At 38.2% G+C, this 12450-nt stretch overlaps 1 protein-coding gene across 1 annotated transcript; it reads right to left on the bottom strand.

The window, feature by feature from the left end:
* Window positions 1–4371: 4371 nt before the first annotated feature.
* LOC149814411 (two-component response regulator ORR3-like) lies at window positions 4372–6421 on the bottom strand. Its single transcript, XM_089988647.1, has 5 exons — window positions 6078–6421; window positions 5912–5964; window positions 5742–5819; window positions 5593–5663; window positions 4372–4892 (listed from the first exon to the last, which is right to left on the bottom strand). The coding sequence occupies exons 1-5, from the start codon at window positions 6190–6192 to the stop codon at window positions 4586–4588; spliced, it is 624 nt and encodes a 207-aa protein (XP_089844773.1). The 5' UTR covers window positions 6193–6421; the 3' UTR covers window positions 4372–4585.
* Between the last annotated feature and the right edge of the window lie 6029 nt (window positions 6422–12450).

Here is a 12450-nt window from a genome sequence, read left to right as displayed (position 1 = left end):
TCCAAACAGCGTGCCACTATGACATAAGTTCCAATAATTGACAGTAGTCTCGATCATTGAGGCCGGTTGATGGTTGTGTGGGTGTCAAGCCTAGCAAGGGTTTGACCCACTGCTGGACGGACCTAGTCAATTTGGTGAGTCTGTGAACAATTCACATGGGCCTAGTGCAAGTCCAATGAATCTTAGTGTGATGTTAGTCAGAGTACGACCCTTCAAGATTTTCTTGCTCCCAAATCTAGCATCACTGGGTCATAATTATTAAAGAAACTTCATTTAGGGCCAACCTTCTCTTACCTATGGGCCACACTTTTCTGAAATTCCAAATATGAGCCAAACTTTTCTTGAAAACAGTCAAACAAGTGCTTCAGGTCAATCTATCATTTTAGTAAACGTGATTTCTTTTTGGATTTTTATATTGTTCTCTAAAAATTGAAAAATACTCGTTCATTCCGATAAAAATAAGAAAAAATAAACAGTTTGAACTCTTAATCATGAAGGTCAATGCTGTAATTTGACTTGTGATTTTAACAAGTTAAAACTTAAAAGACAACAATAAATGCAGAACTTTGTTTGGCAGTTTTAAAGAAAATAGGGGCCCATATTTCGAATTAGAGGTATAAAGTTGGTCCCTAAATGTAATTTTGGTGGGCCTATAAACAGGCTGGAATTGCTTTCAAATATGAGGCATGTGGTCTGATTTAATCCAAGTCCAGATCAATCCCACCAACTCAGATCTTGGTGGATCCAAGGTAATCAATACCATCTGGATGAAGAGTCCATTTAACTGATTTAAGGAGCAAATCCACCATAGCAGATCAAGTGATCGGTCAAACCACTTTTAGAGATTTGGCATCCTCACCATCCACAATGTAAACAAGGACCATGAAGTCTTGTGGGATGAAGCAATGGACGGTGAAGATGTCAAATCATTTTTTTAAAGTGATTTGACAGATCACCTGATCTGCCCTCCAAATCCACACATTATGCTTGAGTCATTGATGGCGAAATTGCATGATTTTCAAGTTATTGGAAATAACTTATTTTGAGAGGGTTTTTTCTTTTTCTTTTTTTTGGCATATTTCGAGAGCCATGTTTACCCCAATAATGAAATTAATCTTTTTCTTAGTTTGTTCATGACAACTAAACATTGGCTTACATACCAGGCAGAATGAGATAGCTGGATGGTTAGGTTGCACTATCATAAATGAAGTGCCTTGTTTTTATAAGGTCCAAAAAGATAGCTGGATCTCATCTGAGCAGTTCTTCAGCTGTGGAGAAATCAAATTTGGTAAATGCATTGAATTTTCTTGACTTAAAAAACCATGTTTTTATTAAAAAAATATGATTTCGGAGTCCGTTCCTAACAAATCAACCATGTTGTAAACATCTACAATGTTAGATGGAATCAGAACAGCTTGCGTCATGGGATCTCAGGCCAATTATACCTACAATCAATTGCAGCAAATATATTCCCTATATTTCTTCAGTTATCTTGTGAGATTTCACAAACTGTTTGCTTTTCTCAAGCACCAAAACATAAACAAATAAAATGAAATATATAAGAGAAAATCATGACTCGTGAGAGTAATAAACATGGTAGAAATTAAAGGAAAATCTTGAAGGAGATCGTTCTTATGAATTGAATTTATGACAACATATGTTCAGTTTCAATGATATTTTCAGAAGTGCCATGGTAGTTACTATGGTTCCAATATAGACCTGTATCAGATTGACCTGTTATCTTTCGCATTATTGATTTCGGATCAGATCCAGAAGATCACTGTATTGGTTTTCTATTATTTTGGGATAAAAAAGAGAAACCATCGGATTAGTTTAGACATCCTGTTATGGGTTGAGAGGTGCCATGTTGACTGACATTATATCGGTGTCTGCAGTGAAAAAACTCTACAAGTAATCCCCCTCTGCCCCACCGGGAATGGTTTTTCTCTGGCTTCCACGAGATCCACAACTTAAGTATCAAACACATGATGTCCTTAACTTGAATACCTTAAGCCAATTCATATAGCTATTGAACTTGGGTTAGTAAATTTTGTATATATACTTAAGAAGAAAGATCTCATCAGAAAGATGTGCAAGAGTACAATAGCTTCACCACATTATACCCAATCCACCTCAAAATCAGTGTTTTGATTCTGGTTCAAAATGAATGCTCGCTATGTGTTGGTCACATGCAAATCAAAACGTTGGGCAGAAGAAAAAGAAACTCCCAACAGAATCAAAGTGAATGATAGATATATGCTTAAGCACATGCAAATCAAAAGTTGTTTTCGAAGAGTTGGGCAGAAGGAAAAGAAGCTCCCAAAGGTAGCTTATCTTTTTTTTTTTCTACAGAGAAAACTGGGGTTAGGGGATTCGAACTTGCAACGTCCAACTTGCACAAACTGCTCCTGCCAGACAAGCGGAGCCCCCTTTGGTCTCAAAGGTAGCTTGTCTTGCTCACAAGGAAATGGCTGGCTGTCATATTCGATATGGACTTGGACTTACTGGATCTGATTCTCTGACACATACGAAGTAAGTTGGATCGAACTAGGATCAGCCTGGATCTAAGCCATTTTAATACTAATTTAACTCAGCCTGAACTTGGTCACCAAATGGACTTAGACATGTTAAAGACTTCCACAAAATAGTAGGCAGAATCCTGGATATTTTCTGATTCTATGTTACACTTAGTCAAACCTACAAAGTCTCACCAAGGACTTGACTGACTCAATCTATCCCAGTCTACTATGGGCCTCAATTTGAATGGACTTGGCAACCCAAGACCATAACTGAAGGATAGGCTAGCCAATGGGTCAGAGCCCATCGGGGTAAGGACCACATTTGGACAAGTACCCATGGTTTTGGCTCAGCTTGGGTAACATATGGAGCCCACTTGGACCAAGACCCAGTTTGAGTTTACTGCATGGGACCCACACGGGCAAGTATGACCACAGTCTAACGCGTCTAAAACCCCAGAAGTAAACCAGGCGCTTGACTTGGGTACCCAAGCATTATTGAGTCTGATTTGGCATTGAATTCTGTGTAACAGCTCAAATTTGAAAAAATGGTCGTTATAAATCATTAGAGCTATGTTCATTTGAAAACTTAACAACCACCTTAATATTAATTTTTATAATATCTACAATTTGTTCTCAATCTTTATAAATGCAGAAGATGAATAGTATGTGAACAAGAAAATCCATATCATTGTGTATCTTGACTTTATACAATTACGTGATTTTTCATTAATCTATTAAGAAAAAGGCAAACCAAAAGAAAAAAATAATCGCATCTTAAAGATCGTACAATATTGGAATCGGTTGACAAACAAATCATTAGGACATGTTAATTTCTAAGTTGCCAGAGTAAAATATTGAAATCGGTTGAGCAATATTTTTTCCTTGAACTACAAATTATCCAAAAGCATTCTCTTTCTAAATTGCACTCACAAGAATGTGAAGTTTGACGTCTGAATGATTTAGATGGAAAATCTTATGTGCTACTTTTATACTTAACCAAAGTTGATGAATATAATTTCAATAAAACAAAAAAGCAAGGACAAATCACTAAATAGAAATATGTTTTTTTAAACTAGATCCAAACACACTCTCACGCAAGGGCGTAGCTAGGGGGGGCAGGACTGGGCTGTAGCCTGCCTTCCGAAACAGTTAAATTTATTTATTTATTTATTTTAAAGCCCAGTCCTAGCCCAGCCCTGATTCCATATGAAATAGATTTTTATCCATTTTTGTAGCCCAGCCCTGACTGCAGCAAATAGTTTGATTTGTCCATATGAAATAGATTTTTATTAATAATTGTAGCCATTTTTTATTTTATCTCAAAAAAAAAAATTTCGGGGGCAGCGCGCCCCCGAACCCCCGACTATTGCACAAATAAATTTTTTTTTGCTTCACCCCTGTTTGCCCCCCCCCCCTCACATGAATCCTAGCTACGCCCCTGCTCTCACGGATCTCGTTATCAGGATTTTATCTCCAAAGGAAAATCTTGCAATAGATTAAAAGAAAATCATGGTAAATGTTGGTATATTAACATGTCTGGAAATCAAGGAAACTCTTGCAATATATAAGAAAATATATAGAAATACAAGAAAAACAAAAAAAAATAATATCATGTTAACAACGCAATAACATGAGGTGATATTTTGAAAATAACATGTTTTGGGATTGTATCAGTTTTTGAAAATCTCACGATGAAATCACTGAGATTTTAAAAAATACGGCTATATTTCTGACTAAGTTTCCAAGCTTTTAATCATTTATACAAAATTACGTCACCAAGCCAATATATGTAACACACCACCCCAAAAAAAAAGGTGCAAGAAAGGGGGCATCAGCAATAGGCTAGGTACAACTAATTCCAAATAAGTCATTAACTTATTATCCGATAGATACATGACATCTTCAAAATTGAGCACATCAAAATTTGAATGAATGGATTTACAGGGCACTAACTCTCTACTTAAAGGGAAAAGAATTCACCATCATCCATGTATTGACAAAGACAAACAGCATCTTTTGGTTGATGGTCATCCAAAAGAGTTTCCAGTTCCACGTACACCTAAGAGTCAGGAGAAAGCCAACCCGCCAAATCTGAACCTTCTACTCTCTGGGGAAAAGATATCCGAGTTCACTTTTCTCTTGTTTGGGCTCAATTGTTGTTGCTGCTGCTGCTGTTGTTGGTGTTTCTGTGGTTGCAGTGGCTGCTGTTGGTGGTGGTGATGTTGGGGTTGTGGTTGAAGTTGTTGCTGTGAGGGTTGTTCCTGTAGTTTCTCCTCGTTGGTTTTCCCTTTCAGTAAATGGGGTCTAAGCTTATTCACATCTGACAACTGTACTGGTTTGACAAAGAATTCCTTTGCTCCTCCTTCCAAACACCTGTTGTCATTCAAGTTTTAGCCAACCGAGAGGACTTCTAATTCACAACACAGTAACAACTCAAAAACAGAGGTAGCATATATATATATATATATATATATATATATATATATATATATATATATATATATATATATATATATATATATATATATATATATATAGGTTAGGGATGGCAGTGGACCGTGGAGGGGCGGGGAAAGGTCTCCAACCCAATCCCGTCTCAAAATTTTGCCCCTTATTATCGTTTCAGCAAGGGTTTTGATTTTGACATCCCTTCCCACCCCGTTTTTTGTCCTGCCGCTGCTGCCTTTTTCATTAGGAGAGAAAAATGAGAACTAGGACGACTGATTAGAGGAAACAGAGGAGAGATTCTATGAAGGGTTTTTAAGTTAGGGTTATATATATATATATAAAAGATTTTATAATACATATAAAAGTATAACAGTAGTTTCCTTAATGGGGATCAGGGAGTCTGGGCAAGAGTAAGTCCATCCCCCACCCATTTTCCTCCCGTCCACTGCCATCTCTAATATTGGTAATGATAGGGTGCTTCAGGAGTACCTACTCTCACTTAACAGAAGCTTTAGATTTTTAAATTTTTTGAACATTTTTTTGTTTATCGGACCCTATACATATGATTTTTAAGACCTTTATAATATATATAAAGGAAAACAAAAACAAAGAAAACTGTCCTCACCTGTTAATTCTAGACGGCAAATTCTCAGAAGACATAACCACAACAGGTATATCCTTTAAAGAAGAAGAACCCTGTAAAAATTGGGAAAACTGTAAGTAAAAAGAAAAGAAAAATACATCAAATTAAGATTAAAAAAATAATTAACCCACCTTGATCTGCTTTAACAAATCATAACCGGTCATCCCAGGCATGCAATAGTCTGTAATAATCAAATTAACCTCCATTTCCTATATGAAAAAGCACCCATCATTAGCAATCAATAAAAAATACCAGGAAGCTTATCATCCAAAAAAAGAAGCACCCAAAACCAAATACATACATGATTCAAACCCAAATATTCCAAAGCTTTAGTCCCAGAATCAAAGGTGGTAACTGCACCAAACAATACCCACACATCAAAAAACAGAACAAAAGAAAGAAGCTTCAAAAAGGAAGAACAGATGAGGGGTTTGAAGAAATAGTTCTTGGCTTTGATTAAAACATACCTTGATAGGAAGATATTGTGAGGAGTTTCTCTATCAGTTTCCTATCTATGAGGCTGTCATCGACTGCAAGAACATGAAAGGGAGATTTTGATGCTGATGCACTCATGGCTTCCATTTGGCACAAGAATCCCGAAAGGGTTGCAGAGAACTAAGGGGTTGAGGGACAGATGATGGCTCTCAAGAGCTCAATGAAAGAAAGCCCATCACATTCGGTGCTGAAATAGACGCACCCAAGATCTTAGACTGCAAGATCCGACCAGATTTTCACCGAATCTTGCAAATTCCGTCAGACCCAAATGGGAAACGTGAGATTGCTTGGAGATCTCCTCTCTTTCTTTTCCCCCGACTTCTTTCTTACACAAGCACAAGCAGTACAAAGGAAAGCAGAAGGGTAGATGAGTTCTTTGGGTAGGACATATGTGATCCTCCTGTCCTCTTTTAGATTAATTGCAATATGTAACCCACATCTTTTGTTTGATTTCCTGCATCCCATTGATTTTAGAGAGCGGTGATGGTGAAACTCAAAGGAGGGCTTTTTCTGTCATTTGCATTGAGGTCAAGATGTTGGACACTTGGGGTTGTAATGTATTTGACGAAATTGATGGAAGTCTTTTGGTAATTTTGTTTGCCAACGTCTTTTTCAAAATCTGGTCATTTGTAGTGCAATGATGGCCCACATGATCCTCTGTGTAGATTTGGTGATCTCATATTTGTTCTTTTTAAATTCACTGGTTTTTTAAACAAAGAAAGGCGATCACTTGTTAATTGTTATCTCGAAGGATTGAAGAATCTTGAAGACAAATTAATAACCAAATGAGGCTATTATAATATTTTGAAATTCAATCATACTTCCCTTGTTAGACATTGCATTACATGTGAATCACAATGTTGCCACTATTTCATGGTGAACATGGGATCAACATCAAACTGCTAATTGTTGATAAAAGCTTGCTATCTGATCTCTCTTCCTGCAAGTCAAGCTTAGATTGGCAGCAGACCTGACTCAGTTTAGTTCGGAATTAGATGTCAATTTTGGCTAATTTAGCAATATATATTAGGGATGCAAATGGAACGGGTCCAGGATGGGAGTTTTGCAACTTTTGACTGTTCCGGATCTGGCTGGATAGGACCCGTCTCCCCCATGTATTTGGCTGTTTCCGATCCCAACCGTTTGCATCCCTAATATAAATCAGATGGGTTTTGGATTGGATATTTGTTTGCATTGTACTTAATAAACTGAGATCTGATTCTGTGACCGTTTCAGAACCCAAGCTTAGGGTATGATTAGTTTCTTAGGTTATCTATTAATTAGATATGCAGAGGATCATTTTTTTTTATTTATAACCCTAAGAAAAGGCACCCAGCACCCATACCTAGTGGTGCTGGCTCAGCCTGCCATACCTATGGTCGTCCTGCCAGCAACATGAAATTTTGAGGCTAGGATCCCTGCCCTCTGGGCCTATGCTATACATTGTCTTGCTCAGAGGATAAACACCTATGAAAATGGAACTTTGACTGTCAGTCTAGCAGCCAAGGCCCCAATCCCACTACGCCAAACCCCCTTGGGGCAGCAGAGGATCAGCTAGAGAACGTCACCTTGTGTTGGGATGTTGAAGGTTCAAAACCCAATGTTATCACTTAAATCAATGATAATTAATATTATGTAGGTTTTGGCTCATAAGAACTCTGCACACCTGGATAGGTGGGTTGGCTTATGAAGTTCAAGTTAAAGACTCATCAGACATTCAATACCCAAGGTGTGTGTTTTTTGCCTAATAGCTAAAGTTAACAAAAACTATCCTCCATGGGCAGGGGGAGTATATCGCGGACTCGAAAACATGGCCACTGTCAACATGGCACCTATCGACCTGTAACAGGACGACAGTGGTTTCTCTTTATTATAAAAAAGATATCATGTTATGAAGGGGGTCTGGTAGGATCAGCTAGAGAACGTCACCTTGTGTTGGGATGTTGAAGGTTCAAAACCCAATGGTATAGTTGTATAACTGGCAGGGGTCTGCCTAATCTCAGCTTGCCTATAAAAAAAACTGTTTCTTGTTGAGCTAATAAGTAGTATCTTAGAAAGAAAGGCCAAGTTCTAATCGACCATCGACCCAGTTTTTAGCATTGTTCAAGCTAAGAGAATTTCTGACCTATGTGCTTAGCCATGTGCAAAACTGAAATTCAGGTTTCTAACTGGCCTCGAAGTTTTACTCTGCTAGCACAACGACCATAGGTATGGCAGGCTGAGCCAGCGCGATCAGGTGCAGTTTGTTGGGGTTATAATTCTAAAAACAGGTCGGGGGAGGAGACAATCTAAACTCGAGTGGCTTAGCAGAAAATTCTCTCGTGTTTTGGTCTCTTGTTTAAAACATTTGAGTTATAAAATCAATGTCATTAACGGCTATTTACATAGATAACCTTATTTAAGGTTGTGGCCACTGCTCCTTTGGACTTAGTACAGATCATTTCGAACTTTATTTTAAGACCGACCCTTATTTCCTTATCCTTGTCAACCTTTTGGCGTGTCAAGTCATGTGCTCTACCCCATGTTGACCAAGTGTGTGGAAGCAAAGGGGAGGCAAATTTAATTGATTTCCTCAAGATTTGTTTGCCATGAACCTTGTTGTCCATCTGACAGATGTGCTTTGCTATGCATCCTATTGCCCATGGACCATCCTTTGTTCTTGAGCTACAAGGCAATTTACCTACGGAAGTTTTCTATTTGAACGTACCAAAACCATTTACCTAACTTTCCTCTTGTTGGGGGTTGTTTGGATCTAATGGTTATTACCAACTTTGAGAACTACTGCACCTGGACCAGCAGCATCAGGCCACCTAACCACCAAACACATTTTTAACATAGCAGTGATGGCAATGAAAATAAATGGGGTAGAGGCATGTTCCCCTGCCATGTCCGCAGGGAATCCTTATCCTTACAGCACTTTTTTTTTAATGTTTGGACCCATTGGATGGTTAACTAGGTTAAGTCATTGTTAATTGATGAAACCCATAATTTTATTTTATTTTTTTTAGCTTCTCGACTCCCTGTGGGCAACGGGCAAGCCCACGGATTAAACTGTCAGGACATCGACCATAAGTACTACAGGCAGAGCCGTGCGGCTAGGTCTTTGATCATGTGAGAGGTTTCTTCATGTAAAAAAAAAAAAAAACCAGCTCCCCACAAAAAAAAAAATCACTGATTGCAATATTGGCAATCCTCTGGCTGGTAAAAACCAGGAGGTCCCCTTGTTCAATTTCGACCTTAGCAAGGGATGCCCTCATAGGTTTCGACATGTGGTCATCCTATGTTAGGTGAAAACCACGGTCACCCCTTGTCAGGATGGTGGGGCCCTTGTGGGCAATGTGACAGTGATGTATTTGTAATGAATATTTAGTATAATCTACAAGGATTACAATATCTTTGTGTAAATTTAAGTGCTTTTTCTTTTAATAATTATTTAGAATTTTATGTTATTTCTCCGTTTACCTATAAATAAAAAATGTATTATTAAAGCAATCCCGATTAGTTTACAAAAACTTAAAGCAGATAATTACATTAGATGGCCATTAACAAAATTTTTAAAAGTATGTCCGCATCCTAGGAGAATTGTCTGCTTGATGGGGCAATTATCATGAACTCATAATCAGATTTTCTAAGATTATCTTTTATTGTAGTGTTTAATGTAAGTGGTTAGCTTAAAGTATGTGGGCTCACCCACATAAATAACATTTCAGGATGTGCTTTATTTGTGAAAGGGACTTAAATTCAAGACAAAGTTTTTGCTTATTTATGATGATTTAAGTATTTGTAGGTGGGAGATCGACGTCTCTCTCTTCCTTTTTCTTTCAATTTTCTATCTTTTGGGTGATTCCTTCTTCCCCATTTTATTCGTAATTATCATTTCTTTTATTGTTAGTTAAATCTCCCTTTCTCCTTAAGGGCGTGTTTGCATGTCGCGGAAGGATGCTCTGCTCTGCAATCCGCGTGGAAAGTCTTTCCGCGGTAAATGAATCGGACCCTCCGGGATGGGAAACGTTAAACCACAATAAAGGCGGGTTTGTAGTGATTTTGGTCCTCTCTTTCCTCGTGGAAAGCGGGTGCCTTGTTTGCATGCGGCTGTAGGCCCCACGAAAAAGATGTGGAGTTTCGCGTCATTCCGAGGAAACCCCCCTTTTTCCATGGCATGCAAATGGGCCCTAAAGGAATAGCAAAGTTAAAACCTTAATAAAGTCCAATAGAAAAGTACAATAAGTATATATATAAAAAAAAAAACATAAAAATGGTAACAAGTTAAAAAGTAAATTTCAATTAGTCAAACTGAAAATGTTGTGAAACATGAGAAGAGATACGTGACTCGAGTTCGACACGCATGTTCAAAAATAAGAAACAGCAACACAGAATTTTTGAATATTTTAATCAATAAAAAAACTAGTTTTTTGATGTTTTAATATATAAAAGTGTGTTTTCACTGAAATGTTATTAAAAGTAATAAAATAATATTTAAAATATTAAATTAATGCCTGCATGTGTCATGGTCGTGTCAGCATGTCATAGCGTATCCGAATCGTGTTACCTTAAATGGTGTGTCAATATGTGACATGGTCCAAAACTAGATCCATGGGAGATGATACCTTCCTACTTAACATCATTTTGCATTTTTTGTTAATTTTTTAGAAAGCATATATATTGTATAAAAGTGCCCACATGGACTTAGCAAGTCTGGCTAGGTGGGTTGGTTTAAGACAGTCAAGTTGAATGACGTCACAAGTTTGATACTTTCTTATTTGATAGGCAAGTCGGGGTTAGGCAGACCCATATCAGTTATACAACTATACCAATGGGTTTTGAACCTGCAACGTCTCGTGCACTAACTGCTCTTATGGTGCTACGAGTTTGATATTTGGGGATGAAGTTGGAACAAAAGAACCTACTTTCAGGTGCAAAGTTCAAGCCTTGGAGTGTCGTTTGGCGTCTAGCAACAATGGAGCGATCATCATGTCGACTAGTAACCTAAAGGTTCTTAAACCCAAGAAGTTTCTAGGTATTCACGACGTCAAGGAAGTTGAGAATTTTCTTTGGTAGATAGAACAATTTTTGAAATCTAATTACGTAGATGATGAGGCGGTTAAGGTTCATGTCGCCACAACTCGTCTAGCAGATGATGCCATTGTTTGATGGTGAATTAGAAATAGTGACATAGAGAAAGACCTATGCATCATCAATACTTGGGAAGACTTCAAGTGTAAGTTGCGAAGTCACTTTCTTTTAAAAGATGACAATTACATGGCGCACAAGAAGATGATAGGCATGAGACAAACTGGGTCGATCCATGACTATGTCAAGGCCTACTTAGCCTTTATGCTAAAGATTACAAACATGGGTGAGACATATTTCCCCATCCACTTTATGTGCATGTTGTAACCTTGGGCAGAATAGGAACTTTGAAAGGGGACCCCCCAAGACCGTGCAAGCACCCTAGCAGCAACAGAATGACTCTCAGAGTTTCAGCCAAAGCCTAATTTCAAGGGTCTGTCACTGAAGAAGATAACTTTTGGGGACAAAAATTTTGGATGTATTTAGTCTCCTTGTCACCAAGGGCGGTTGCATTTTTATTCCTTGATGGAGAATGTTGCAGAGACTAGTTATAAAAGAGTGTCATGATACCTGATATTCAAGTTATCCAGGCCAACATCAGATAATCTCTCTAGTAGACCAGGTTTGTTGCTGGCCCTTCATGTTGGAAGACATATATAGAAGGATATGTTCGCAACTGCTTGATCTGCCAGCAGGATAAGCCGAGGAATCAGAAGCCTGTGAGACTCCTTGATCATCTTCTTATTCTAAGCCGTTTGTGGGACTGCTAAAAGTGAATGGTTGTAGTTCAATTTTTATGGTGGTAGGTCGGTTCTTAAAGTATGACATCTTCATGTCAGCCTCCAGTATCGTTTAGCAGGTTGCAATTTTGTTGATGAAGCATATTGTAACCAACTAGTGGATCCTAGAGAATATCGTCAATTACCCACATTTCACAGGGAAGTTTTGGTAGGAAGTGTTTTGACTACTAGGGACAAACTTGCACTTCTAAACATGCTTTTCATCTGCAGACGGATGGCCAGATGGAGAGAACCAATGCTATGCTAAAAAAGTATCTGTGGCACTTTTTAGGCACGAATAAAAAAGAGTGGGTAAACCTTCTTGGCATTGCTTGATTCTCCCACAACCCGCAAAAGTGTGAATGAACTGGTCAATCTCTTCGAGCTGGCAACAGGAAGATAGCCCCAGACACTACACACGATCACAACAATGTACCAGCGCAAGGCACCGATTTGCTCAATATTGGCATGATCAAACGGAGTTGGCCAATGTTTC

Source organism: Nuphar pumila, chromosome 15 (assembly GCF_984573655.1).
Source record: "Nuphar pumila chromosome 15, dmNupPumi1.hap1.1, whole genome shotgun sequence".
In the NCBI taxonomy this organism is placed as follows: Eukaryota; Viridiplantae; Streptophyta; class Magnoliopsida; order Nymphaeales; family Nymphaeaceae; genus Nuphar; species Nuphar pumila.
Note: the sequence above shows the minus strand (reverse complement) of the source record. Positions and strands in the feature narration are given on the sequence as shown.

Coding starts and splice junctions, on each gene's coding strand:
- LOC149814411 (XM_089988647.1), bottom strand. CDS start 6,192: ATGGAAGCCATGAGTGCATCAGCATCAAAATCTCCCTTTCATGTTCTT. Junction 5,965..6,077: donor CACAATATCTTCCTATCAAG/GTATGTTTTAAT, acceptor TGTTTGGTGCAG/TTACCACCTTTGATTCTGGG. Junction 4,893..5,592: donor TTGCCGTCTAGAATTAACAG/GTGAGGACAGTT, acceptor GAATGACAACAG/GTGTTTGGAAGGAGGAGCAA.